The 25,504-nt window shown below is 58.9% G+C and overlaps 2 protein-coding genes across 3 annotated transcripts in view; both read right to left on the bottom strand.

The window, feature by feature from the left end:
- Window positions 1–256: 256 nt before the first annotated feature.
- The window catches only part of TEAD4 (TEA domain transcription factor 4), a 39,221-nt gene continuing 13,973 nt past the window's right edge, over window positions 257–25,504 (bottom strand). For both annotated transcript variants that reach the window (XM_028490916.2, XM_028490914.2), the window contains exons 2-11: window positions 22,587–22,651; window positions 22,173–22,235; window positions 18,439–18,567; window positions 17,412–17,455; window positions 16,896–16,951; window positions 14,492–14,631; window positions 13,307–13,480; window positions 1,756–1,896; window positions 662–814; window positions 257–552 (exon numbers count right to left, since the gene is read on the bottom strand). In XM_028490916.2, the coding sequence (XP_028346717.1) occupies window positions 439–552; window positions 662–814; window positions 1,756–1,896; window positions 13,307–13,480; window positions 14,492–14,631; window positions 16,896–16,951; window positions 17,412–17,455; window positions 18,439–18,534 (918 nt within the window). In that variant the 5' untranslated portion in view covers window positions 18,535–18,567; window positions 22,173–22,235; window positions 22,587–22,651 and the 3' untranslated portion in view covers window positions 257–438. The remainder of the gene's footprint in view (window positions 553–661; window positions 815–1,755; window positions 1,897–13,306; window positions 13,481–14,491; window positions 14,632–16,895; window positions 16,952–17,411; window positions 17,456–18,438; window positions 18,568–22,172; window positions 22,236–22,586; window positions 22,652–25,504) is intronic.
- On the bottom strand, window positions 1,903–11,099 carry LOC129392185 (uncharacterized). The gene is made up of 5 exons (XM_055085423.1): window positions 7,309–11,099; window positions 7,180–7,217; window positions 5,582–5,731; window positions 4,506–4,651; window positions 1,903–2,378 (listed from the first exon to the last, which is right to left on the bottom strand). The coding sequence occupies exons 1-5, from the start codon at window positions 7,549–7,551 to the stop codon at window positions 2,197–2,199; spliced, it is 759 nt and encodes a 252-aa protein (XP_054941398.1). The 5' UTR covers window positions 7,552–11,099; the 3' UTR covers window positions 1,903–2,196.

The following is a 25,504-nucleotide window of genomic DNA, read 5'->3' as shown; positions in this document are numbered from 1 at the left end:
CCCGGGGGGCCGAGGTGCCCACACAGGACGCACAGGCCGAGGACCCACGCCCGCCCTCAGGCCTCCCAGCGCGGCCGGCAGCGGCTCCAGTGCAGCGCAGGGGCTGTCCCATCCTGAGCTGCAGCACCTGGACGCCCCCGGCTGAGCCCACTGGGGCCTCGGCTTCAGGACCGCAGCCCGGGGCTGCTTGGGGCCCGTTGCCCAGCCAGCCCCCGGCGCCTTCAGCCCCCCCGAGGCTCACACAGCCAGACGGGGCCTCTGAAGATGCACAGATCTTGGGTTTATTGGGCTTAGGCACTGCGGGTTCAGGCAGTTTGTTCCCGGGTAGAAGAGTCACGACCTCAACCCTGTTGGCGCCTTGGGGGGGCTGCCCCGCGGGTCCCCTCCCCACGTCCCTGCGCACACGATGTCCCGCGCCCCTCCCTGCTCCCCGGTCTCTCATTCCTTCACCAGCCGGTAGATGTGGTGCTGAGCCCCGCGCTCACTGGCCGACACCTCGAAGACATACGCGACGCACAGCAGCGTCTCCTGCGTGTCTCTGTTGGTGACCACCTGCGGGCGGAGGGGAGGAGGGGGTCGGGGCCCAGGAGACAGCAGGCCATCCCCCCTGCCCGCCGCCACTCTCACCCCCAGCCCCGCGCACGCCGCTGCGCGCACACACCTGCAGGATGGTGAAGTTCTCCAGCACGCTGTTCATCATGTACTTCTCGGGCAGGTGCTTCAGCTTGTGGATGAAGTTGATCATGTACTCGCAGAGCGGCGAGCGGTGGATGCGGTAGGAGTAGTGGCCGTTCTCGTAGCGCGCGTACTCGGTCTGCAGGGCCCGGGGACAGCGGGGCTTAGGGGGCCGCTGCCCACGGCCAGCCTGGCCACAGCTCCGCGAGCAAGCTCCACAACCCGCTCGGCCTTAAGTGGCAAGGACGGGCGGAGCCCGGGGAGCCCTCGAGACAGAGCACCCCCCGCCCCCTGTGACCCAGACGCCGGGTGTCGGAGGAAGGAGCTTAAAGACGTGGAGACGGGGACGGAAAGACAGCTCAATCCCGGCCGCGCGCGGGGGATGGGCCACGGAACCGTCACGTGTGTGTAGCTACACATCTGGGCACACACACACACAGGCACGCACACAGATGAGCGCGTGTAAACGGACGGAATCCGACTCAGGTTGGTGGGCTACTTCGGTGTCACCAGCCAGGTTGCTAACGGTCCGCTCTAGGTGTGTGAGATGCTGCCATCGGGGGAACTGGGGAAGGGATCACCATTGCACGTGGATCCACGACGATCTCAGAATTAAAATTCCGCTGGAAATAACTAACTCGAAGAGCTTCTCAGAGACCGCTGCTGCCCGGACTCCACCCGAGGGGTCGTGGGTGAAGAGCTGGGGTGCTGGAATGGCTCCCCGCGGCCTGACGGGCCACAGGTGACACCCACCAGGACGGGGGGGGGGGGGGGCGGGGGCCTTGCTTGGGTTGGGCGCGAGGTGGGTTGTCAACGGTGGGGCCGACCGCCGGCGGCGGCGGCGGCGGCGGCGGGGCCCGCACCCCCATCAACGGGGGGGGGGGCAGCGGGGGGGGGGGGGGGGGGGGGGGGGGGGGGCCTTGCTTGGGTTGGACGCGAGGTGGGTTGTCAACGGTGAGGCGCGGCGAGGGTCAGACTGCATCATTCAGACATATCTGGGCACAGGGGTGAGAAGCCCGGGCCGCAGGGGCGCGACGGTCTGGCGCCCAGGCGGGCGGGCGGGCGGCGGCACGCACTCACCTCCACCTTCTCCACCACCTGCTTGCCAAAGGAGCAGACCTTGGTGGAGCAGGTGATGGTCATGTTCTCGGGACTCTCGTACTGGCTGGACACCCCGTAGAAGGAGCTGCCCTCATCCTCGATGTTGGTGTTGAGGTCTGCCTGGAGGGAGACAAGGGGAGACCAAGGAGGGGCGGTAACTCAGAGGGGCCCTGTTGGGGGCGGCACCGAGGAGGCCTCTGGGGCCACAGCCCAGGCCCCGGGGCCAGGACGCCATCAGGGGGCTCAGAAAAAACGTGGACACAGGACCTCGGGAAGGTCCCCCGTCCATCCACACGCGGGCCTGCTGTAAAGTCAGGTCGCGTGCCCCAAACAATGGCAAGATCCTGGGCCTGCATCAGCTCCCGGACCTGCTGCCCGCCGGGTACCAACGGCCCAGCAGGCGGGGCCCCAAATCGGTCTTTAGAGCATTAGGGCCTGCCGGTGTCCCTTCAGCAATGGCTCTGGGGGCTGGCCTCTCGCCATCTCTGGGGCACCGCGAGCCCGGCCACCCTTGACCTTCCGCACCTCCGTTCTGCCTCCGGACCAATCTCCCCAACACCGGCCTCCTTCCGCTGGGCTCCTCTGCAACTGCTCTGAGAGCTCTGCGCCCAACGCAAGTCTGATTAGCACCCCCTCACCGAGCCCCTTTGCCAAAGGGAACCCCTTCCCCAGCCTGGCGTGGGAGCCCCCGGGCCTCTGATCAGCTCCGTGCCTGAAGGCAGGGTCCAGGGCGCCTCCTGCTGTACGTTGGGGCGATTTGAAGTTGCCCCCCGCCCCAGGAAAGGTGGGTAGTAAGACTCATGACTTCACACCCACTCCCTGCGAGGGGGACAAGGCAGGACGGGGGCCTCAGTTTGACCTCAGGCTCCCAGACCGCGGGCCTTGCCCAAGGCCACGGAGTGGATGAGTCACGGGCCCTGGGCCCTCAGGCTCCAACTCTGGTGCTCCTCCTACCCAGCCGAGAGACGCTGGGTGAGGCTGTTCGGTGCCTCGGCGGAGCCCCCAGCCATTGAGGGGTCCCCACCCCGGAACCGGGGCTCCACAGCAAAGCACCCCATGGGCGTCAGGGTGCTAACAGAGCAGCTTCAGACTCAGCAGCGGGGCGCGGGCAGATCACAAAAGCCTTACTCTCAGGGGGAAGCCCCTCCTCCCGTCCACACAACTTGTCCCAAATCACTGCCCAGCGGGACCCAGGGCGCAGCCCCACAAACGCAGGGGAGCTCCTGACCGCGACAAGACCCCAAGGACTCTTCTGCACAAAGTTACAGGGAGCCCCGGAACCCTGGGAAGTTTCCAGCACGATTCAAGAGCCGGGCCCCGGGCTGCTCTGCCCCCGGCCATCAAAGTCGTTACTTTTCTCTCCTTCGGGGAAAGAAGTTTTCCAAGAGCAAGAACACTCTCTAGACTGGCAGGGGGGCAACTGTCTTAGGCACAGTAGAAATATTATAGAGCCACACACCGTGTCGAGAGGGACCTGTTTTTACTGTTGTGAACTGACTACAACCTAACGTTGAGCGGAAAGAAAGAAAAAAGCAGGTCATAAAGCAGAATGGGGATGTGTTACTTTTATGATGAAAATAAAGGCTGTTTCCACGTCGACCTGGATGGCATACATTTCAGTGAGCCCAGCAAGGGCTTTCTTTCATGGGGCCATTAGGAAGAAAGAAAAAAAATGAATTACAGGGAATTCCCCGGCGGTCCAGTGGTTAGGACTCGGCGCTTCCACTGCTGGGGGCCTGGGTTCGATCCCTGGTTGGGGAACAAAGATCCCGCAAGCTGCACGGCGTGGCCAAAAAAAAGAAAAAGAGAAAACCAAACTCCGAAATAAGCAGCAGTCTCCCCCGTCTGTGGTGGGCGTGGAGCAGGGCAGGGGGTGCCCAGGGGCCTGCGGAGGTGGGCCAGGCCTTCGGTGGGCTGGGAATTAACTGCCGCTGTGACGGGCTGTGCAGTTAAACCCGGCCCCTGGGACCGGCACCAGCTCTCTGTCTCCTGTCCTCTCTACTAAGTCACTCGCTCCTCCTCGGAGACCCAGTCTGTCGGACTTCCTCAAAAAGGCCTGGGGGGCAGTTCGTACGCGCTTGAGATACAGAAGCGCAGGGCGGGAACGCGGACCGTGCCTGGAAAAGAGCCGCAGGGAGCCCGGCTCCTGGGGAGGGCGGGCAGCCGGACGAGGGGGCGAGGCCGGGGCATGAACTGACGTCTCCCAGATGCAGCCAGCGCCGTCCTCCTCCTGACTGATGCTATTCAAGTACCACTCACCACACGCCCCACTCCAGCCCTAAGGGTTTCTTTCAAATCAACTCACTCTTATTCTAAGCAGTCATATCCGTGACATCAGGGATTCTGTTTCTCCTGATAGATGTGAAAACAATCACCTAACTCGGGCAGGGCTGGCATGCCCCCTCCAGGCTCTCCCCAGCGCACAGGGTAGCAGCTGCCCAGCACCCCGCGGGGATGGGACGTGCCAGTGCCCCTTCACCACCCTGCGCTGGCAGGGCCTGGCCTTGCCCCTTCCAGATGGTAAGCACACTCGAGGCGGGAACCAAGCTCTCCCAGGGCTCAGGCCCGGCACGCGGTGTGCCTTCCACAGAGGGGCACGTGGCTGTCGAACCGCTCCCCTCTCGGCGGCTCACAAGGGGGACGTCCACCTCCTGCACCCCTGTCGGTCCTCGGAGCCCCGCGCCGGCCCAGAGACACTCCAGGGGCTCCCGGCCTCGCCTCCCACTCGCCTGGTCTTTCCAGGCACTCCGTTGCCCGTTTATCCTGCCTGGCCCAGCGTGGCCAGGACGGGGGGGCCCGAAGAGGCTGCAGTGTTGTCTCTGCTCTCAAGGAGTGTGTGACTTGTTGGGCAGCAGGTAGAACAGGTGAGCTGGTGCTTGAGAGAGAGAGAGAGAGAGAGAGAGAGAGAGGAGCCGGGGCAGAGATGAAGGTCTCAGGCGCCTCATCTCTCTCATCTCTCTCAGACGCTGGCGGCCCAACGTCTGCCCCAGGAGCTACCCTATGGTCCCGCTGCTTGGTCCCGGGGGACCCCGGCCAGTGAAAAGCACACACTCCACAGCACCTCACCATCCTCAGTGCCGTCCTAATTACGACTCACCACCTCCTGCAGCCCCACCGCGTGCCCCCCCATCTGAGCACCTCCCCGCACACGCTCAGCGTCTCTGCTTGCTCAGCCCCAGAGCAAAGCTGCCCCCCACGTTCCCCTGAGCGCCCCCGCGGCCCCCTGCCCTCCACCCTATTCAGAGCGACTCTGCTCTCAAGGAGTGTGTGTCTTGTGGGGCAGCAGATAGAACAGGTGAGCTGGTGCTTGAGAGAGAGAGAGAGAGAGAGAGAGAGAGGAGCCGGGGCAGAGATGAAGGTCTCAGGCGCCTCATCTCTCTCATCTCTCTCAGACGCTGGCGGCCCAACGTCTGCCCCAGGAGCTACCCTATGGTCCCGCTGCTTGGTCCCGGGGGACCCCGGCCAGTGAAAAGCACACACTCCACAGCACCTCACCATCCTCAGTGCCGTCCTAATTACGACTCACCACCTCCTGCAGCCCCACCGCGTGCCCCCCCATCTGAGCACCTCCCCGCACACGCTCAGCGTCTCTGCTTGCTCAGCCCCAGAGCAAAGCTGCCCCCCACGTTCCCCTGAGCGCCCCCGCGGCCCCCTGCCCTCCACCCTATTCATAGCTACGGCGCAGCGGCAGCTCCCAGGCTGGGCCTGGAACAGGTGCAGCGGATCGGGTGGCTGACAGATGAGCCGGGACAGCCGGGCCCGGGGGCCAAGGGGCCCGGATTCATTGTCATGGGCTGGTACGTGCCTGGGAGAAATGTCAGGGCCCTTCGACGGAGGAAGGTCCGGGGTACTGTCCCCCCTGCCCGGCCTCGGCCCAGCTCTGCCCGGCATTTTCAATCTGCAGACTGGAGTTAGTTCCCGGCCATCGGTGTGGAAGAGTCCCCTCTGCCACTGCCTAAGGACAGAGGTGGCCTCTGCTGGTCTCACATGTCCTGGGGGAGTTGGGAGCTTCTCAGCCCCTGCATCTCACACCCACAGAGCACAGCCTGACACCCAACCTGCCCCCAATGCCACCGCCAGCTGGAACCGATGAGTCCCGGCGGGCCAGGAGCCGACCACCTACTACCCATCCCCACCAAAGAGAACAGTACCATCGGCAGGAGGGGGACAGGAGGCTGAGTTGGGACAGCAAAGCCCTCCTCCCGCTCCAAGCGGGCTCTGACCCACTCCGTGCCCGGGGCCCGGGGCCGGACGAGAAAACCGCCAGGCTTCGGGGCGGGGCGAGGGGTGTGTGTGTGGCGACACTGGCCTCTCCTGGCAGCGTCCCTTCCTAATTGTGTGGTCAGTCTCACACCAGCTACAGGCCAGGGCGCAGGAGAAGAGGGTTCCAGACGGCTAGGGCGCCGGGGCTGCCTGGGAGGACCCCAAGTCCCGTGGTTAGCACGCAGGAGACCTTCCTCTCCCGCATCCCAGGTCTGTCCTTCCCTGGCGCCTCTACCTTCCCCACACAGGAGGAGAGGGACCGGATGGCGGCCAAGGTGCCCTGGCCGCCCACGTGCCCGCCCTCCCACCCCCAGCTGAGCCCACTCATCAGGCTCCTCGGACACAAGCCCCTCGCAGGCCCTCCGGAACAAAGTGCTGACTTCTCAGGTGGAGCAACAGGGCCCAGAGGAGCCGAGACTCCCTCGGGACACAGCTCTCCAGCTGGGCCCTCTGCTGCCTGCCTCGCTCTCCTGGCACGCCGGGAGGGCTCCCTGGCGGCCCCCCCCCGCCACACACACACACAGAGCAGGCGAGACCTGCTGATTCTCCCACTCGGAACGCAAGCTCCCGTCGGGTCCGCACGGCACGGGCTGTGTGCGCAGCCCGTGGACGGAGCACAGCGGCCCGGCGTGGAAGCTGCCCAGCACCACCGTCTCCACCTTCTCTCCTCCCCTCACCCCCACCTCCAGCCTCCCCAGAGGCAGGAGGAAGGAGAGGACCAGGGCCGCGAGCCAGGTAGGAGAAGGATCCTCTGGTCCTCCTCCCCACCTGCCAGCTCTGATCTCTAGGCAGGACACCCCTGCCCGTCTCCTGGAAGAGAAGCCTGGGCTCTAGAAGACCCAAGAACCCCAAGTGCCCGGCTCGACACTGAATGCACAGCTGAGACGGCTCTCTCCCTGCCCCCACTAGCTGCCCTTCCTCAGGGGCTGGGGGCCCTTTTCTAGGCTATCCAGAGCCTTCTCCACCAGGAACAGGGGGAGCGTGGGGCCGCGCGGGGGACCCCAGCCACCCGGCAAGGCAGGATGGTCTGGGGTGATGGTTCGGAGCACGCTCCCGGAGCTGGGCTGGCTGGCGCTGATCCTGGTTCTGTCACTACGAACTGGGCTGCCCGGCACATCCTCTCACCTCTCTGTGCCTCACCTTCCCCTGTACGGAACGAGGCTGTCAGCTGTAGCCCCCTGCAGAGGTGTGGCAAGGACGGAACATGCTAGTACAAGTCAGGTTATGAACAGTGCCTGGGGTGACCTTCCGCCGGCCGCCTTGACCTACCTCGGCGTGTGCATCACAAGAAGGACTACAGGAGCAAGGCTTGCCCAGCCTGGGGGTCTCAGAGCCAGACCCGTGCTTACTCCATGCCTCAGTCTCCCCACCTGTGAAATGGGGGCCTAGGATGGCTCTCATCTGGATGGTGGCTCGAAGAACACAGAATACTGTCACCAACTGAAAGAAGGCAGACGCTGGTGAAAAGGGCCCCCAGTATGCTATCTGCCACGACCAGGGTGGTGTTCCCATACGCCTCCTGCCAGCCAGGCCTCCCTGGTCAGGGGTCACCTTAAATTGAACCCTCGGGGTAGCTGAGCCAAGGGCGTTCTTCCGAGTCAAGGCTGGGCCTGGACAGGCTTGCGGGGTGGGGGAAGGAGCTGGCGACAGAGGGCGTAGGTTCTCCTAAGGAAAGGCCGGGAACCTCCCTGGACACACAGCAGGAGGTGGGAGTTGCCACCGCTGGCCGCATGGCGCCAGTGCTAGTTGGCTGCTGACAAGCCACTTGGTTCCAACTCCCATGTTCAGGGCATGTAAGGGGAGGAGGGAGAAGAAGAAGGGAAATGAGATGGTTTAAGAAAAAGGAGCCTGGCACCCTGCCTCGTACATCAGACCCTAAAGCCAGCCTCTCCGCTGAGGCCCTAAGGAGGCTGAGGTCTCTTTCTCGGCCTGTATTGCAGCTGTCAGTCTGGATGGCTCATGCATCTAACCAAGCACAGCTCTGGCCATGCCCCATTCCACAACCTTCAAGGACTCCTCATTACCTAAACAAAGGGATGGTAAACATGTAGGAAATGCACACTACCCTCTCCTGCTGCACCCATGGCAGACATTACCAGTCAATCCAGGAAGGGCTCCCTCCAGATCTTCCTCAACCCAGCACTCCAAACAACTGCTACCGATCCATGAGCGGTGGCCCTCGTGGACCTCTGGTTAAAATGGGAGACTGACCGTACAAGTCCACATTTCCCCGTCCAGAGAGCCAACAGGATGAGGGCAAAGACCTTTTTTAATGTGCTGCACCACACACGCAAAGAAAAGGGAGAGAAGACCAAACGGACAGGAGAATTCAACAAATTCCGGGGGACGGACAGTTGATGTGAACTAGGATGGCTTCTGCGGGGAAAAGGACGCAAGAAGAGTTACAGCCTGAAAGTGCCCTCAGAGGGGTGACGGGTGAGAAGTCAGCACCATCCTCGGGACGAGAGGGGCCAGGACAGTGATGGCCAGGGAGGCACAGGATATGACACAAGGAACCGGCTGAAAGGCTGTACACTGGGTGGTCAGGCCTCCGGGCCCCCACTCTCCACACATCAGGGGAAGAAATTAAACGGGAGGGCATCAGGTCTCAGGGACACCAGGCATGTCAGAAGAGGGGGTGGGAGCCAGGGCATGAGGTGAACGCTGCCTAAGAAACAGTCGGCTCCCCTAGCCCTCTCCCTGCCCCACTGCTAGAATGTTCGTTTGTCCCTGCCGGGTGGCGGGGTACAGGGGCGGCGGGGGACGGGGGACAGTAGGAGTCTTTCTTTGGAGAAACTGAACCACTTCAGGAAAGGAAAAGGTCCAGTAAATATGCTGACATTTACTAGTGTCCTCAATAAAGCAGCTGGTTCCCCAACCCCGATCACCTGAAAGAGAAGCCCAGCAGGTAACAAGGCCCACACCTTGTCCAGAGTTCCCAGTCACTGGACATGGACAAATGGCCCGAACGACAAAAGGAAGGATACACTGGACTTCATCAAAATGGAAAAGGTTGTGCTTCAAAGGCCACCGTCAAGAATGTAAAAAGAGGGGACTTCCCTGGTGGCTCAGTGGTTAAGAATCCGCCTGCCAATGCAGGGGACATGGGTTCGAGCCCTGGTCCGGGAAGATCCCACATGCCGTGGAGCAATTAAGCCCGTGCGCCACAGCTACTGAGCCTGCGCTCTAGAGCCCGCGAGCCACAACTACTGAAGCGCGCGTGCTTAGAGCCTGTGCTCCGCAACAAGAGAAGCCACCGTAATGAGAAGCCCACGCACCGCAAAGAGTAGCCCCCGCTCACCGCAACTAGAGAAGGCCCGCGCAGCAACGAAGACCCAACACAGCCAAAAATAAATAAATGAATAGTGCATATGATCCAGCAATTCCATGCCTAAGTATCTACCCAAGAGAAACGAAAAGCTATGTCCACACAAAGACTTGTATATTAAGTTCATAGCAGCATTATTCACAATGGCCCAAAGGTGGAAACAACCCAAATGCCCATCACTGACGGATGAATGGATAAACAAAATGTGGTCTATCCAGACAATGGGATATAACTCAACCATAAAAAGGAATGAAGTCCTGATATGTGCTATAATATGGCTAAACCTTAAAAACTTAACATTAAGTGAAAGAAGCCAGTCACAAAAGACTATATATTGGAAGATTCCATTTATGTGAAATATCTAAAAATGCTATAAAGACAGAAAGCAGATTAGTGGTTGCCTAAGGCCGGGGGGTGGAGGTGGTAACTAATGGGTTTGGGGTTTATTTTGGGGGTGATGAAAATGTTCTAAAATTAACTGGTTGCACAACTCTGTGAATATACTAAAAATGCTGAATTGTACACTTTAAGTAGGTGAATTATATGGTAAGTGAATTATATGGCAATAAAGCTGTCAAAAAAAATAAGGACCAAAAAATCTGGCCAAGAATTATAGACATTTGAGAAAATCCTCCAGCTTGAAAGACAAAGACCCAAAGAGACAGAAAAAGGGACTAAAAGGAAACAAAGGGAGCAGAAGAAAACTTTAAAAATAGCCATGAAACAAGATCAGGATGCAATCAAAGAAGAAGAAGGAGCTCTTAAAAATTAAAAACTTCATGGTCAAAATTAAATATTCGACATAAGGGGCGGGGTGGGGGTGGGCAGAGAATGCCACCATATTCCACTAATCTATTTCACCACTAAATGTACAATGCAACAATTAAGAAAAAAATGCCATCAATTAAACTACGACACATCAACAATTGAAAGAGTCGTTCATTTTCTGTAGTAATAGAACCCTGATTTTATTCAGAATGGCAATGTACTCAACTAAAAGAGTACATTTCCCTGGCTCCTTTGCAGCTACCTGCAAACAGACAACTAATTAAGAGTTGTGTGGGCCTTCCAGGAAGGCTCCTTAATGGGAACTAAGTTGGCTTTCCCCCTTTCCTGATGCCTGAAAAATGGATGTGATGGCTGGAACCCCAGCAGCCTTGACCTTGAGGACAGAAGCCACACACTGAGGATGGCAGATAGAGAAGAGTAGCGTCTCTGGTAATTTCACAGAGCTGCTGGACCAGACCTGGACACTCTATCTCCAGACTTACTTTACATGAAAGAAGAACTATTCATTCATGCCAATGTTACTTTGGGTTTTATGTAATATTCACTCAGATTCACTCTTAATTAGAAGATAAAGTTAAGAAAGTCTCTAAGAAAACGAATTGGAAAATAAATAAATGGTAAAAATCAGAGAGGACAGGTCCGGGATATCCAACATCAAACTAACAGGGGTTCCTGGAAAAGAACACAGAGAAAACAAAGAAAAAGAAATAATATAAGTAAATTTACCGAACCGAGAGACTCTCATCTCACTGCCTACCAAGTACCTAGCTTCCCTGGTGGCTCAGTGGTTGAGAGTCCGCCTGCCGTTGCAGGGGACACGGGTTCGTGCCCCGGTCTGGGAGGATCCCACATGCCGCGGAGCGGCTGGGCCCGTGAGCCATGGCCGCTGAGCCTGCGCGTCCGGAGCCTGTGCTCCTCAACGGGAGAGGCCACAACAGTGAGAGGCCCGCGTACGGCAAAAAGAAAGAAAAAAAAAAAAAAAAAGGAAGAAAAACAACACAGATCCCAAAGCTCATCAACGTGAAATTTAACGTAAGGAACAGAGAGGAAATGCAAAACCCCTAGAGGATAAAAAAAAAACCGAGTTACATAACAAAGAATAGAGAATTAGAATACTACTAGACTACTCTTATAAGACACTGGAGCAACCAAAAGATGGTTCTTGAAAATCACTTCTAGGGAAAATCATTTACGATGGAGATTCTGTACCCAAACTATGAATCAAGTACTGAAAATACATGACATTTCAAACAGGTAGACTTAGAACATTTATCTACCATGCACCTTTTCTTAGGAAGGTACTAGAGAATGTATTCCAGCAAAATGAGGGGGGAACACCAAAAAAGAGAGAAATATGAGATCTAGGAAACTGTAGATTCAAAACAGAGGAGCAGTAAACAGAGGTCTCAGGACAGCTGTTGAGCAGGCCTGGAGGAAAACCGGTTCAAACTGGAGCAGAACAGAGGCATCAGAAGGAGAAAGGGACAAAGGATAAATTAGCTGATAGGCTTGAGCACTGGGTGAAAAACAATTTTTAAAATTTTATATGTTGGTTATGATAGAACAATTTGTAAAATTTTAATAATAGGCTTTTTAGAAATGTGCACGCGAAAGAGCCATTTATTTTTAGGAAAAAACAAAAAGTTGCACAAGAAATGAAATGTAATCATTACACACTCTGGTGGTCAATCTACGTTGTCACAAAATCTAAACACTATTGCTTTGACTAAATTATATAACTTACTGGGACGATGAGGGGAAAAGTGGTATAATATAGCCAATGTTTTTCTACCATAAATACACAATACATAGTCATGATATCAAAGTGTAGCAATATAAGCAGATATTTAGAACTAAGGAGATAAAACCCAGAATAAACAGTGACATTTTACAGTGACTGCCTCTCGGGATTGGGCTTGGGGTTGGGAGGAGGTGGACGAGAACCTGACGGTTTTCATTTATAAGCTTCTTGGTATTAATAACTATGAACATGCACTGATGTAAAAATAAGATAAAGTGAAAGAAACTATTACCTATTTTTCATCCCAGCATAGAATCAAATCCAGACCTTTGTAGGATCAGGACCTTCCAGGATCTGACTCATCTCTCCCGTTTTACTTTCCGAGGTTCCCTCTCTTACACGTTTACCCATGACTAGCCTCCCTGGAGGCCCTTCCCCTTCTCCGCTTAACTCTGCCCGTCCCTGAAGGCCCAGGGCCAACCTCCGTCGGCTCGCAGAGCACGCTGTCCTGCAAGGGCAAACACTGAGCCTCTCCGGGATCCGGGCCCTGGGTCTCCGTTCCTGCCTTTTCTGTAGACAGCCAGCCCCACAGATTTGGTTGCGGATGAGGGCTAGGCTAAGAGCTCCTAGCCGGGGACCAGTAAGCCACCTGGAACTGCATGTACACTTTCGTGTGAATATGCCCACTTCTAGGAAGAGCACAGCTTTCAGGTTATCAAAGTGGTCCGAGACCAAATAAAGGCCCAGCTTCCGGGCTCTGAGACGATTCGGAGGCTCTGGTCACCAGCCAGGATTCCCTTCACTTCCTCCCGCTGGCTTCTCCTGCCCTGTCCCTCTTCCTGGCATCCCTTTTCTGTGGGTGCTGGGCCCCTGGAACCGGTCCTATACCTCCTGGTCTTGGAGGAGGTTTTGAAAGGAGGAGGCTCTACCCACACAGCACCCAAGCAGGGGTGGGCTGGGGAGGGCGGCGGAGGCCGAGCTACGGGCTGAGCTCTTGGAGAAGCTCGGTGTTTCTTTGGGGATGACCCAACCTAAGCCTACCGTCCACTTCTCCAAGCCCCAGCCAGCCCAACGGCTGCCCCGCTGCGGGCCCGGAAACCTTGGCATTGAAAGCCTTGGGTGACTACCCCTCAGGTCTCCTGTAGGTCCTCTCTGGCGCTACAGACCCCTTGAGGCCGCACTTCTGCCCGGGCGTGACCGTCACCCGCCATCAGGAGGGGGCCTCGCTCTGCGGCACCAATGGCCCCATCTGGTCTGAGCTTCCGGCACCAGAGGGCCGCTCTGTGCTGGCCCTCCGCTCTTTCCTGCGTGTCCCGGGTCCCGCCGCCGCCAAGGCCCACCCCTCCTCCTTTCTCCCGGAGGGTCATCGACGTGCTGGGCTGGGAAGGAGGAGGTCATCCAAGGCTTACCCAGAACTTCACGAGGAAAAAGGCGTTGGAGGGTCCCCGTTCAAAGAGCTCCTTGAGACCACCCTTCCTCTCCGGGAACTTGTCGTAAATCTGGCGGATGTCCACGGCTTCGAGGTAGGGGTCGCTGTAGCTGGGGCTCGACTGGCCGATGTGCACGAACAGGTGCTTATTGTACTGTGGACAGAGAAGAACCGGTCTGAGGGGCCCTGGGGGCGGCGGGGCAGACAGACCAGACAGAGCGGGGCTCCGAGCCCGGCCAGGGGCCCAGAGCAGGGACGCCACGGCGGGGGCCTCAGTTTCCCCTCTGGTAAAACGGAGCCGGTAGAAGGGCTGAGCGTAAAGCAGAGACGACAGGTGTCCAGCACCCGGGGCAGGGTGACCCCCAGCAGGTGCCCGGCACTTTCTGGTCGCTATCTGTACTGAGTCTTGACTCTGTCGCTAACATCCTCAGGCGACTCATTTTCTATCTCTGGACCCCCGTGGTCTCGTCTGCGACGGAAAGCCAGCGCCCACACGGGGGGTGCTCCCCCGATGCGGCGGCTCTGGTCCCTCGCTGCGACTAAAGAAGAGCCGCTTCTTTCGTGGTCCACGCTGGGTTCCTCATCTAAACCATAAGCTTGAAAATGTCAAAGTGAAATGGTCAGTGAAGTCCCCCCGACTCTGGCATCCTGTCCACCTGGCCAGGTGCTCCTCTGAACTTCGCAGGTGAGACGGAGACACTGAAGGGGGCGGGATGGGGGCGGGCTGCTGCTCCTGATGGCGTTCCCGAGGACACGGGGCAGACAGGAGACTCCTCAGAGCCACGGGGAAAGGGCAGAGCAGCCTGTGGGCGGGGGCTGGGACCGGTGCCTTCGACGGAGAGGTGAGGCATGGCGGAGCAGGGAAGGGACAGAGCCTCGGGGTACGGGATGGGGCACAGCAAGCGCGCGAGGGCGTAGGGGAGGGAGCGGAAGGAGAGCCCGGGACAGAGGGAAGGTCCGGTGCGAAGGAAGCGGGGAGGCAGGGGATGGAAGGATAAGGGGGTGGAAAGGAGCAAGGACGCTGAGTTCGGCCCGACGTGGAGCGGGGCAGAGAGCAGGGCGAGAAAGCCAGAGCAGGAGGAAGAAGAGCTGGGGGAAGCACGGGGCGGCCGCCCCAGGAATGAGAACCGGGCGGGAGAGGGGCCAGATGGAGGCCAGGACCTACCGTTTCGGGGTCTTGCTGCCGCTCCAGGAAGGCAGAGAACTCCAACATCCAGAGCTTGGGGCTGGCCACGCTGCGGCCCTGCCACGGGGGTGCTGGGGGCGCGGAGGGCGACGGGGTGGCTCCGGCGGGAGACTCGAACCCTGCACACAGTGGACGGCACATGGGAGCCGGTCCACGGGGCCTCCCTGCCGCACCCTCCGCCAGGCCCCCAGACCCTCCGGCGGGACCTATGCTGGCTGGGGGACCTGCTGTCTGCCTTAACGGGGTCTCCCAGTGGGAGGGGTGGGCAGGCAGAGCACTGGCCAGCGGTCCAGGGGCAGCCCTGGCGGGGAGCTCAGCCTGGAACACCTCAGTCCCCTCGGGCCCCTGCACGGAACTGCAATCCAGGGAGACTGGATGCTGGCTGGGGTTGGGGGGTGGGATGCCTGCTGGACCCAGGGCTTCCAGGGCAGCCTCCGCTTGGTTCTTGCCCTGGAGGAACTTCTGGTCCAGCCAGGGAGATGACCGGACCAACTATTACCATGACATGAGCGTCTGCTGTCCAGCCCCTGGGACAGTGCCCGGCCCAGAACAGGCACTGGCTGCTGGCTGGCGAGTAAGGGAAGCAATGAACGTGAGGAAAACGGACAAGGCAGGCGCTCAGCACAGTGGGGGAGGGGGCTCCTAGCCCACCTTGAAGAACGTCAGAAAAGGCCACCCGAAGGTGATGCTGACGAAGGTTACTGGGTAAGAGTGGGAGGCAGCAGGTGCAGACAGGGGAAGGGGGCTCCAGGCAGAGGGCACGGGGCCGGGAGATGCACCGTGAGCGCGGAGGCTCCGTCTGGCAGACGTGACGGGGAGGGCGGGTTTGTGCCGGGGCTGGAAACGAGGCTGAAGAGACAGGCCCTGGCTGCTAGGTAAGGGGTACAGCTTTCAGCCTGAGCTCAGGAGGGCTATGGGAGGATTTTAGGCAGGGCCGAGGAGCGACCGGCTGTGCATTTCTGAAGATCCTGTTCCGCGTGGGGGAAGGACTGGGCTGGGGCGAGGTGGACCAGAAGCGCAGGCCTTGGGTTTTTCCCAAGTGGGAAAATGAAGAGGGCAGTGGAGTGAAGTGAAGGGGACACAGGAGGGACGTGGAGGGAGCAAGACCCCGGGGCTTGGTGGCGGACGGGACGAGAGGGCAGTGAGGCAGGTACGTCAGAAGCCCGGGGAGGAAACAGACAAGGGACGGCGGGGGGCGGGCGGAGGACCATGCTGGACACACCAGCTGGTATTTGACGGGTGAGCCGAATCACTCGTTCATTTGTTCAAGCGTGGCGTGCACAGCGGATGTGGCCCGACACACAGAAGACAGACACAGACACCAGCCCCAGACGCTGCCCAGGGCACGTAGAGTGACAATTAAGCTTAGACTGTGTCCTGAAGGCACCAGGGAGCCACTAATGGATTCTAAGCTGGAAGCAGCACGGTGAGACGGATGCCTTAAAAAGATGACGGATGGACTTCCCTGGTGGTCCAGTGGTTAAGAATCCACCTTCCAGTGCAGGGGACGCGGGTTCGATCCCTGGTCGGGGAACTAAGATCCCACACGCCGCGGGGCAGCTGAGCCCGTGCGCCACAACTAAGACCCGACGCAGTCAAATAAATAAATATTTAAAAAAAAAAAATGACAGGTGAGTTACAGGGGGTAAGAGCGGGGATGAGACTGCAGACGGGGTGGGGGAGCCGTGAGGGGAGAGCACAGACTAGAGGGGGTGGGCGGCCCCCAAGCAGCCATCAGGAACCTAGGAGGGTGGCAGGGCCCGCTCTCAGAGCAGGAAAAGCCAGGCCACCGTGCAGGCAGGAGCCGTTCCCAAGCCAGGAAAGGAGGGTGAGGGCGAGGCAGAGCGGAAGGTGGAGGGACCTTCCTGAGAAAGAGGCAGGGACAGAGCGGGTCACATAAGCGGGGAAGGCGGGAGCTCCGTGCTGCCCAGCTGGACCTCCATCTGCCTCATGCCAGGAGCCTTCCCTCTGCTAACCAGGGGCTCCGGGCTGGAAAGCCATGCTCTGCTGGACCCCCATCTTGAAGGAGAGGATTACAGTGTCACAGAGGGAAGCCAGCCCAGGAGCCAAGCAGCACGGGGCACACATGCAGGTGGAGTGGCCACCCCGGGGCGCAGGCACTGCCCCTTGAGCTGTGCGCACCCTGCCAGCCTTGAGCCTCGCTGGGGAAGGGCCTGGGGAGGAGGGGCAGCCCCGGGGGCGCAGGGGGCTTGGCTCCTGGAAGAGGATCCAGGTGGAGCTGGGAGATGGGGTGCACGGTGTGAGCACGTGCCAGGGCAGCATCTAAGGGGGCTGCTAGAGGCGCCTAGCAGTCGGGGCCTGGGACCCGGAGCAGGAGCCCCAGGGGTGTGATGCACGCGGGAGGCAGAGCCTGCTGACCCACCTGGCAGAGGCAGTGACGGCTGCACAGCGTAGGTTTGCTGAGAGAAAGGTTTCACACTGTGGGAGACGAGAGAGGACGCGTGGGCCTGGGGGCAGGTGGCAGCCCTAGAGCCTCGGCCAGGCTCCAACGCTGTCTTCAGTGAGGCAGGCCCGGGTGGTCAGTGGCTCTGGCCTCCCACTCCCTCGGGATTCTGGTCGACCCACAGAAGCAGCAGGTCTGTTGGGAAAACCCACCCCTGCTCCCTCCCTCCCAGGCCAGCCAGAGGGCTGGTTCCTAGCCTCCTCCCCTTGAGGTCCCGAGCTCGGGTTCTGCTACGCCCCGGATAGACTGGGGCTTCAGCAAACACCACCGCAGGGTGCCCGAGAGCAGGAGAGCCTCATCTGTAAGCACAGGGCCATCCAGAAAGGCTGACCCCAGACCGCGGCTCTCCCACCCTGCGGCCCGGGTCAGCGGCACAAGTTCATGGGCTCAAGTGCAGCCCAGGGAGCAACGGGGCAGCACGGCGGCCATACTCACTCGTGGGACGTTCCGGCGTGGCCCGGCAGAGCTCCTTGCCAAAACTGAGGAGACAAAAGCACAGAGTCAGCAGAGCCTGGTGTGCGCGGCCGGCGGCGTCGAGACAGAGACCGGGCGGGGCTCAGCCGGAGGGCGAGGCCCCGGGGCCTGGGAAGGGTGCCTGCCTAGAGCCAGGCAGCACGGCGTCCCCACGAGCACTGCCAAGGACCTCCGGCCTCTGGAACGCCCGCCAATAAGGCGCTCCCGGGAGAAGCCCCCAGGCTTGCAAACACGGCACTGGTCCCCTTCCTCGGCGACAGATGCCTGGTGACAGTGGCACGCAGGACTCTCAAGAGATCTGGAGTCAAGCACCCTATTGAGACTTGAGGGCCCCTGAGTCACGTGTGCACTCGTTTGTCCCGTCGTCCTGTCCATTCAACGCCCTGCTGGACTAGCAGCCTCTGGACACACTCGGAAAAATGCTGTACGAGAGGCTCCCCGGACACGGGGCCGGGGGCGGTGCGCCAGTCCCAACAGCCTACAACACCCCGGGAGGACTCAGCCCTGGGGAGGAGGGGCCTCTCTGGACTATTCTTAGAGCGGGACCCACCTGGCCACGGCCAAGAGACCCATTCTCAGTTTAAAATTCGAGAGGACTTTGTTCCTGGACGTCTGCCCTTTCCCTGGAAGGAGCCCCTGAGGGCGGGTGGGGGGACGAGGCCGAGCTGGGGGTGGGGTAGAGGGGCTCCTCAGAACACGCCGGTGCTGCCCCAAAGCCGGGCCTCAGCCTCCTCTTCTGTAAACGGGGCCAACTCTGCAGAGCCCCTGGGTGGCCGTCTGACGGGGCGGCTGCACCCTTGCACTGCCAAGGCCCCCAGGAGGGCGGTCCCGGCAACTGCATGGCCCCTCGGTCCTTGGTCTCTCCTTCCCCGGCTCTCCTGGCCCGAGAGGACTCAGGTGAGGACTCTGGTGTGGCCAGTGCCTTGGAAGGGGGAGCAGTGAGAAGGACGAGGCAGTCCGGCCTCCGACTCCAGGCAGCCCCACTTACCCCTGAGACCGCCGGGTAGCCTGGGCCCCGGGCGAGGGCCATTTTACTGTGGAAGGCTGTGGCAGAGATGATCTGGGCGGATGACATGGAAGCCATGCTCTGCAGGGCCTTGTCCTTAGCTGCCTGATCCTGGGGAGACATTGAGGGAGGCCTCAGTGTGGGCACCACGGCAGGTCGGGAAAGGCGGGTCCAGCTGGTGACAGGGAAGCCAGACCCTAGACTCGGGCCCGGGGACTAGGCTCAGGTTCCCGCAGGGCTGTGAACCGGTCCTGTGACTTGAGTAAGTCACTCGGTGGCTCTGATCACTTTCCTCATCTGTCAGAGGGGCACAACACTTGCCCTGCCAGTCGCATTAGGGTTCAAAGAGACTTTGGAGGCCACCTGCCAGACCACGGCTCTCCTGTTACCAACCTCAGGGACACAGGGACCACCCAGGTCTTGCTCACCTCCACACCAGGGGTGGCTGGGGCCTCAGCTGGCCCTTGGGAGATGGTGCATGAATAGCTGTTGGGCAGGAGTCATCCTCGGTCACATGGACGGTGACAAGGGACAGTCTCCTGTGGCCCCCGTCTTAGCCCTGGCCTGTGGATCTCTACTGTACCACGGGCACCCACGGCTCCCGAACCTTTCACGTGTCAGGATGCGAATACCAACTATCTGCCCTCTATGGTCCAAAGACCCCCCCCCCAAAACGGGTTCACCCTGCAGAGGCTCTGAACAAATCAGCAGTATGACCTGCTTATAATAATAATAGCAATAATACTTGGTTACTACTTGTATTAGCCAGTGGTCCCCCATCCTGAGCTCCCCAATTCCAAAGGTCTTCAAAACCAAGAAGACAACATACTGTATGTCAGAAAGCCTAGTGGGTCCAAAAGAAGACCACACATACAGACTGAACAGCAAGTATTATTCAGTATGGGTAGCATTACTGGAGACAAAAGGTTGGTTTATGTCAACTCGGGAGCTCTGATTAGAAATTCTGTATCTTTATGATGAATTATTTTTTTAAAGGGAAAAATAAGTGGGCCCTTTATTTAATAATCAGATTGGTGGACCCAAATCTGTCCTGGGTAATAAGCAAGCTAATTGCTGAGGGAGGTCCTTCCAGCCCACAGCTGGTTTTGCATATGACATCACTCGCCCGGCGGGTAGCATCACCACGGCGTCAGGCCCGAAGGGTCCAGGTGGTGCGCCCGGCATCCTGCGCGATGAGGTCTGGGGCCAGGCCCGTCCACTCGGCTTCTCAGGGACCCCTTACAAGCTCATGGGGCACTCACGAGACAGCCCCCGGAAGGTAAAGAACGCTGTCTCACTTTGGTTCTGAACATCTCAGCACGCCCGTGAGGCTGGCAGGACTCGTAGGCCCCCCATTCTAAGATGAAGAAACTGAGGCTCAGAGGATTTAGGGGACTTGGGTGTTGACAGGGGTCACGTGACAGTTGGCCCTTAAGGTCCGTCCGGGATGGCACATCCATCACCTCTGACCTCTGAAGGCCCGAGGGGCTAAGCAAACCAAGGAAGGGGCACATCAGGATCTGACGGCACCCATCCTCACCACAGAGGGCCCGGGAGGCCCACTGTCCTTTGGGGGCCAAACTCGGGCCTTGCTCTGAGGCCGTCTCTGATAATCAAAGCGTCAGGCTGCCTCTCCCCAAGGACTCTGCTGATTTCGGGAGGGAGATGCCATACATGACGAGGCCCGCTCCCTCCAGGACACGAATGGGGCGGCAGGCCACGCCCCAGGAGGCCCACAAACCTCTGTGAACAACTGCACTGGTGGGAGGGCGGAGAGCTCCAACCCTGTGTCGGCAACCTGAGTCCCTTCCCGGTGGCCAGTCTAAACGAATGGCCAGGGACCAGCGAGTGGGACAGGAGTCAGGTGGGGGTGGGGGGTGACATCAGTGACCAGGCTACTGAATTTTGCGGCTGGAGGGGACCTCAGATACCACCTTGCTCAACCCTGTCATTTTACAGGCGGGGAAGCTGGATGGAGCTTGAGGCAGGTGGGTGACACGGCCGAGGGCCCACGGCCCAGGGCAGAGCCAGGCCAGGCCAGGGCCGTGACCCGAGGACTTCTACCTGACCTTGCCAGCCACCAGGGAGCTTAAGTACATTGCGCCCCAGACCCTCTGGAGAATCTGACAAAATCCTCAGACAAATCTCCGAAAAATGCATATACATGAAAATGTGCATATTATTTAAGGGGTCCATGGCTCGCCTTGAAGCCTGTCCAGCGGTCCACAGAGGCTGTTCCCAGCCCCACGTCAGCGCCTGTGGACAGGGACAGGTTCAGTTCCTCGAGCACACGTGGGCCGTATAGCCGCCCCCCACGGGAATGCAAAGCTCCCCTCGATGGCTCTAAACAGAATCCTGGACATTCGGCTCTCCATCCGGTCCCCTACCAGGCCCTGGTGAGTCACAGGCTGACCAGAGAGGGGAGTGAGGAACAAGTGGGCTGCAGGGCCAGGGATGTCCGGGTACACATGTGCCGGCCTGAGAGGGAGAGACCAGCAGCTGCGGCCCAGCCAGCTGTCCCGGGGACAAAGGAGCAAGGGCTGGGCCGCAGCTGTGAGGGGCGGGGGACAGCTGGGCTGATGCAGGAGGAATGGAGCCTCCTGGGAGTTCCCACCCACGCCGTCAGAGCCTCCAGTGTCAGGGTCACGGACAACGGGGCCAGATGGGGCCTCTGTGGTCCTCTAGTCCAGGGGCTTTTAAACTGGGTTCTGGGATGTTTTGGGGTTCGAGAGTCATGGGGGCTGAGAGGTGACTAGCACGAGGGGTCCCTACCCTGCTTCTCGCCAACCTGGCTTTGACGAGAGTAGCTCCTCTGATAATGGATCGGGGTGATATTGAATTTGGAAGAAAAACGGAAGGGCTTTCACTGCTTTAAAAAATGCTTGTGGGGAATTCCCCGGCGGTCCAGCGGTTAGGACTCCGCGCTTTGACTGCCGAGGGCCCGGGTTCAATCCCTGGTCAGGGAACTAAGATCCCGCAAGCCACGCGGCGCGGCCAAAGAATAAAAATAGAATTAAAACGTCTGTGGATTTACTGGTCTCAGCCCCAAGTGCTAGCTCCTCCTACCAAGCAGCCACAGACTCTTCTGTTACATCCACCATGATGGGCAGCCTGCTCCCTGCCAGGGTTCAGCCAAGGGCCCCTGGGTCCAGGGTCCAGGAGGCCCGAGTCCCGTGGGGAGGGGACTCCCACCAGCAGCTGGCCCCCCGTGTAGCAGTCGCCTGTTGGCAGACACGCCTGCAAGGTGGGGCTGATCCAGGGAGCCCCACCAGCCCTTCCCCCAGCGTGGACCCCACCCTGCAGGCCTGCCACCCACAGGACCTGGGTGACGGCAGTAAGGGGCCACGCGGTCCGCAAGAAGTGGGGTCTGGAGGGCAGCCCTGCTGCTCTAAGCATGGGACTCAGGGTGTGCCCGGTTCCTCTGAGCTGCAGGGGGCGGGGAGCACGGCAGGAGACCGGCCTCTGTCTCCCAGGATGCTGTGAGCCTGGCCGTTCACACACAGACACATAGACACGGCCCCCAGTCAACGTCCTCTGTGCAGGTGGGAGAGAGGTTACAGGCTGAACCCCACTCTCCTCAGCTCTGAGAAGCTCACTGGCTCCACACGTAAGCAGCCAGCCCCAAAACCCAAGGGAAGACTTTTCCTCCCGGGAAAGAGCCCCAACTTCCAGGAGGCTGGCCCACCCGAGCCCTCCGGCTGCTGCCTTTGCCTTACCTTTAGCTTGGCCTGGATCTCGCGGGCTTTTCGCCGAGCCAGCACCTGGATGTGGCTGGACACCTGTGGCAGGAAGAGGGGTTCCTGTCTCCCCGACGGCCGGCTCCCCCGACCCTCAGCCCTCCACAGCCTCCCATCCCATCACAGGCTGAATGGATGAACGAATGAACGAAAGGAGCAGTCACTGATGGGACCTCGGTCCCCCCCTCCCAGTTAAATAGAAGTGCAGTCGGATGGGGACGGGTCTCCTCCCAGGTGATGGCGGAAGGGACCCCGGGGACACTGACCATCTGTGGCACACCCAGCAGGGGACCCCCCTCCCAAGCTGGCCCCCAGAGTCCACACCCGGTCCTGCGGAGGGCCGGGCCCACCCCGGGAGCCAACCAGTGCCAGGGCACCTGCCCCAGGGCCCACCTGCTTCCTGGAGCGGGTCTTCCCTGTCCGGAGCTTGATGTAGCGGGCGATCAGCTCATTCCGACCTGCAGAGACGCCAACATCCACTCAGCGGGAGGACCAGGACAAAGGCAGGCAAGCTCAAGGGCCCCTTACCGGCCCTCCCCAACCCGAGTGGCACGTGGGGTGAGGATTCTGCAGGGCCCCTCCCGCCCTCCTGAGATCCCAGGGACCTCCCAGCAGCAAGAGGAAGCCGGGGCCTCTCTGGGGGACTGCTAACCTGAGGACGGGGTGACAGGGCTGTGGACCTCTGGCCGGTGGGCGCACAGCTCAGAGCCTCCCCCCACCGCAGCCCGGCAGCCTCCTCCTTGGCCCTTCCCCCGGGCCGCTCCCACGGTCCCCGCCACCTCCGCTAATGAGCAGGACCCGACAGGATGTCTGCCCTGTCTGCGGGCAGCAAGGGGGACGGGGGACGCAGGTGCCCAGACACAGAGTGTCTCCGGAGGGGAACCCGTGGCCCTAACCCGGACACAGGGAACCCAGCCAAGCACAGCTCCACGGCTCCAGCTAGACCGTCAACGGGTCACACGAGCGCTCGCTGTGGGCCCAGCCTCCTAGAGGTGATGCTGCAAGGTCCCCCAGGACTCCGAGGCCCCACGTCCTCCCTGATCGTGAATGAGATCAGGACAAGCGGCTCCCTGCTTCCCAGAGCTCACCACCCGGCGGAGGAGAGAAGTGTGCCCACGTGACGGCCCCGCGCCCGGGTCCGACGGGACCATGCCACGTGCTCAGAGGAGGAGGGGCCGGCTCAGGCTGGGCGGCCAGGTGAGCCTTGAGCTGCACTGACCACCGGTAGGATTAGACCATAAAGAAGGGAACTGGTGGGGAGAGGCAGGGCGAGAGGGTTTGAGCGGGAGTTATTACCTCCTTTCTCCACCTCCGGGACCTGCCCAGTCCTGCTGGGCCTGGCTGAGCCCAGAGTGCTGCAGCAGCGGGAGTGAGAGAGCTGCAGATGCAGGGAAGAGGCAAGACAAGTGGGCTGTCCGCCACCTGGGCTGTAACCGGAGAGCACGGCCAAGGCCACACGGAGCCCCCAGCTGACCTCTCCCCACTGCCAAGCCTGAATCAAGAGGCCACCCTCAGAAATCCTGGTTCAAGATGGCGGAGCAGAAGGACATGCGCTCACTCCCTCTTGCGAGAGCACCGGAATCACCGCTAACTGCTGAACAATCATCGACAGAAAGACACTGGAACTCACCAAAAAAGACACCCCACGTCCAAAGACAATGGAGAAGCCTCAGTGAGATGGTAGGAGGGGCGCAGTCACAATAAAATCAAATCCCACAACCACTGAGTGGGTGACACACAGACTGGAGAACACTTATACCACAGAAGTCCACCCACTGGAGTGAAGGTTGTGAGCCCACGTCAGGCTTCCCAACCTGGGCGTCCGGCTACGGGAGGAGGAATTCCTACAGAATCAGACTTTGAAGGCTAGTGGGAACTGATTGCAGGACTTTGACAGGACTGGGGGAAACAGAGACTCCACTCTTGGAGGGCACACACAAAGTAGTGTCCGCAGCAGGACCCAGGGGAAGGAGCAGTGACCCCAGGGGGGGCTGAACCAGACCTACCTGCTAGTGTTGGAGGGTCTCCTGCAGAGATGGGGGCTGGCTGTGGCTCACTGTGGTGACAAGGACACTGGCAGCAGAAGTTCTGGGAAGTACTCCTTGGCGTGAGCCCTCCCAGAATCCGCCATTAGTCCCAACAAAGAGCCCATAGCCTCCAGTGCTGGGTTGCCTCAGTCCAAACAACCAACAGGGAGGGAACCCAGCCCCACCCATCAGCAGACAAGCGGATTAAAGTTTTACTGAGCTCTGCCCACCAGAGCAACAGTCAGCTCTACCCACCACCAGTCCCTCCCATCAGGAAGCTTGCACAATGATAGTGAAGATGATCCAGGACCTCGGAAAAAGAATGGAGGTAAAATCAAGAAGGTGCAAGAAATGTTTACCAAAGACCTAGAAGAATTAAAGAACAAAGAGAGATGAACAATACAATAATTGAAATGAAAAATACACTAGAAGGAATCAGTAGCAGAATAACTGAGGCAGAAGAACGGATAAGTGACCTGGAAGACAGAATGGTGGAATTCACTGCTGCGGAACAGACTAAAGAAAAAAGAATGAAAAGAAATGAAGCACCCTAAGAGACGTCCGGGACAACATTAAATGCACCAACAGTCGCATTATAGGGGTCCCAGAAGGAGAAGAGAAAGAGAAAGGACCCAAGAAAAACTCCCATAAGGTTAACAGCTGATTTCTCAGCAGAAACTCTACAAGCGAGAAGGGAGTGGCATGATATATTTAAAGTGATGAAGGAGAAGCACCTACAACCAAGATTACTCTACCCGGCAAGGATCTCATTCAGATTAAAAACAAACCCAAAACAATTAAGAAAATGGTAATAGGAACATACATGTCAATAATTAACTTAACTGTGAATGGATTAAATGCTCCAACCAAAAGACACAGGCTTGCTGAATGGATATAAAAACAAGACTTGATACAAGATACAAAACAATATACAAAAACTAAATGTAAGACCGGACACTATAAAACTCTTAGAGGAAGACATAGGAAGAACACTTTTGACATAAATCACAGCAAGATCTTTCTTGACCCACCTCTTAGAGTAATGGAAATAAAAACAAAACTAAAGAAATGGGACCTAATGAAACTTAAAGCTTTTGCACAGCAAAGGAAACTATATAAACAAGATGAAAAGACAACCCTCAGAATGGGAGAAAATATTTGCAAACGAATCAACGGACAAAGGATTAATCTCCAAAATATATAAACAGCTCATGCAGCTCAATATTAAAAAAACAACCCAATCCAAAAATGGGCAGAAGGTCTAAATAGACATTTCTCCAAAGA

Source organism: Physeter macrocephalus, chromosome 6 (assembly GCF_002837175.3).
Source record: "Physeter macrocephalus isolate SW-GA chromosome 6, ASM283717v5, whole genome shotgun sequence".
Lineage (NCBI taxonomy): Eukaryota > Metazoa > Chordata > Mammalia > Artiodactyla > Physeteridae > Physeter > Physeter macrocephalus.
Note: the sequence above shows the minus strand (reverse complement) of the source record. Positions and strands in the feature narration are given on the sequence as shown.

Coding starts and splice junctions, on each gene's coding strand:
- LOC129392185 (XM_055085423.1), bottom strand. CDS start 7,551: ATGGGAACACCACCCTGGTCGTGGCAGATAGCATACTGGGGGCCCTTT. Junction 7,218..7,308: donor CTTGTGATGCACACGCCGAG/GTAGGTCAAGGC, acceptor ACACCTCTGCAG/GGGGCTACAGCTGACAGCCT. Junction 5,732..7,179: donor CTCGTTCCGTACAGGGGAAG/GTGAGGCACAGA, acceptor CTCTGTCCTTAG/GCAGTGGCAGAGGGGACTCT.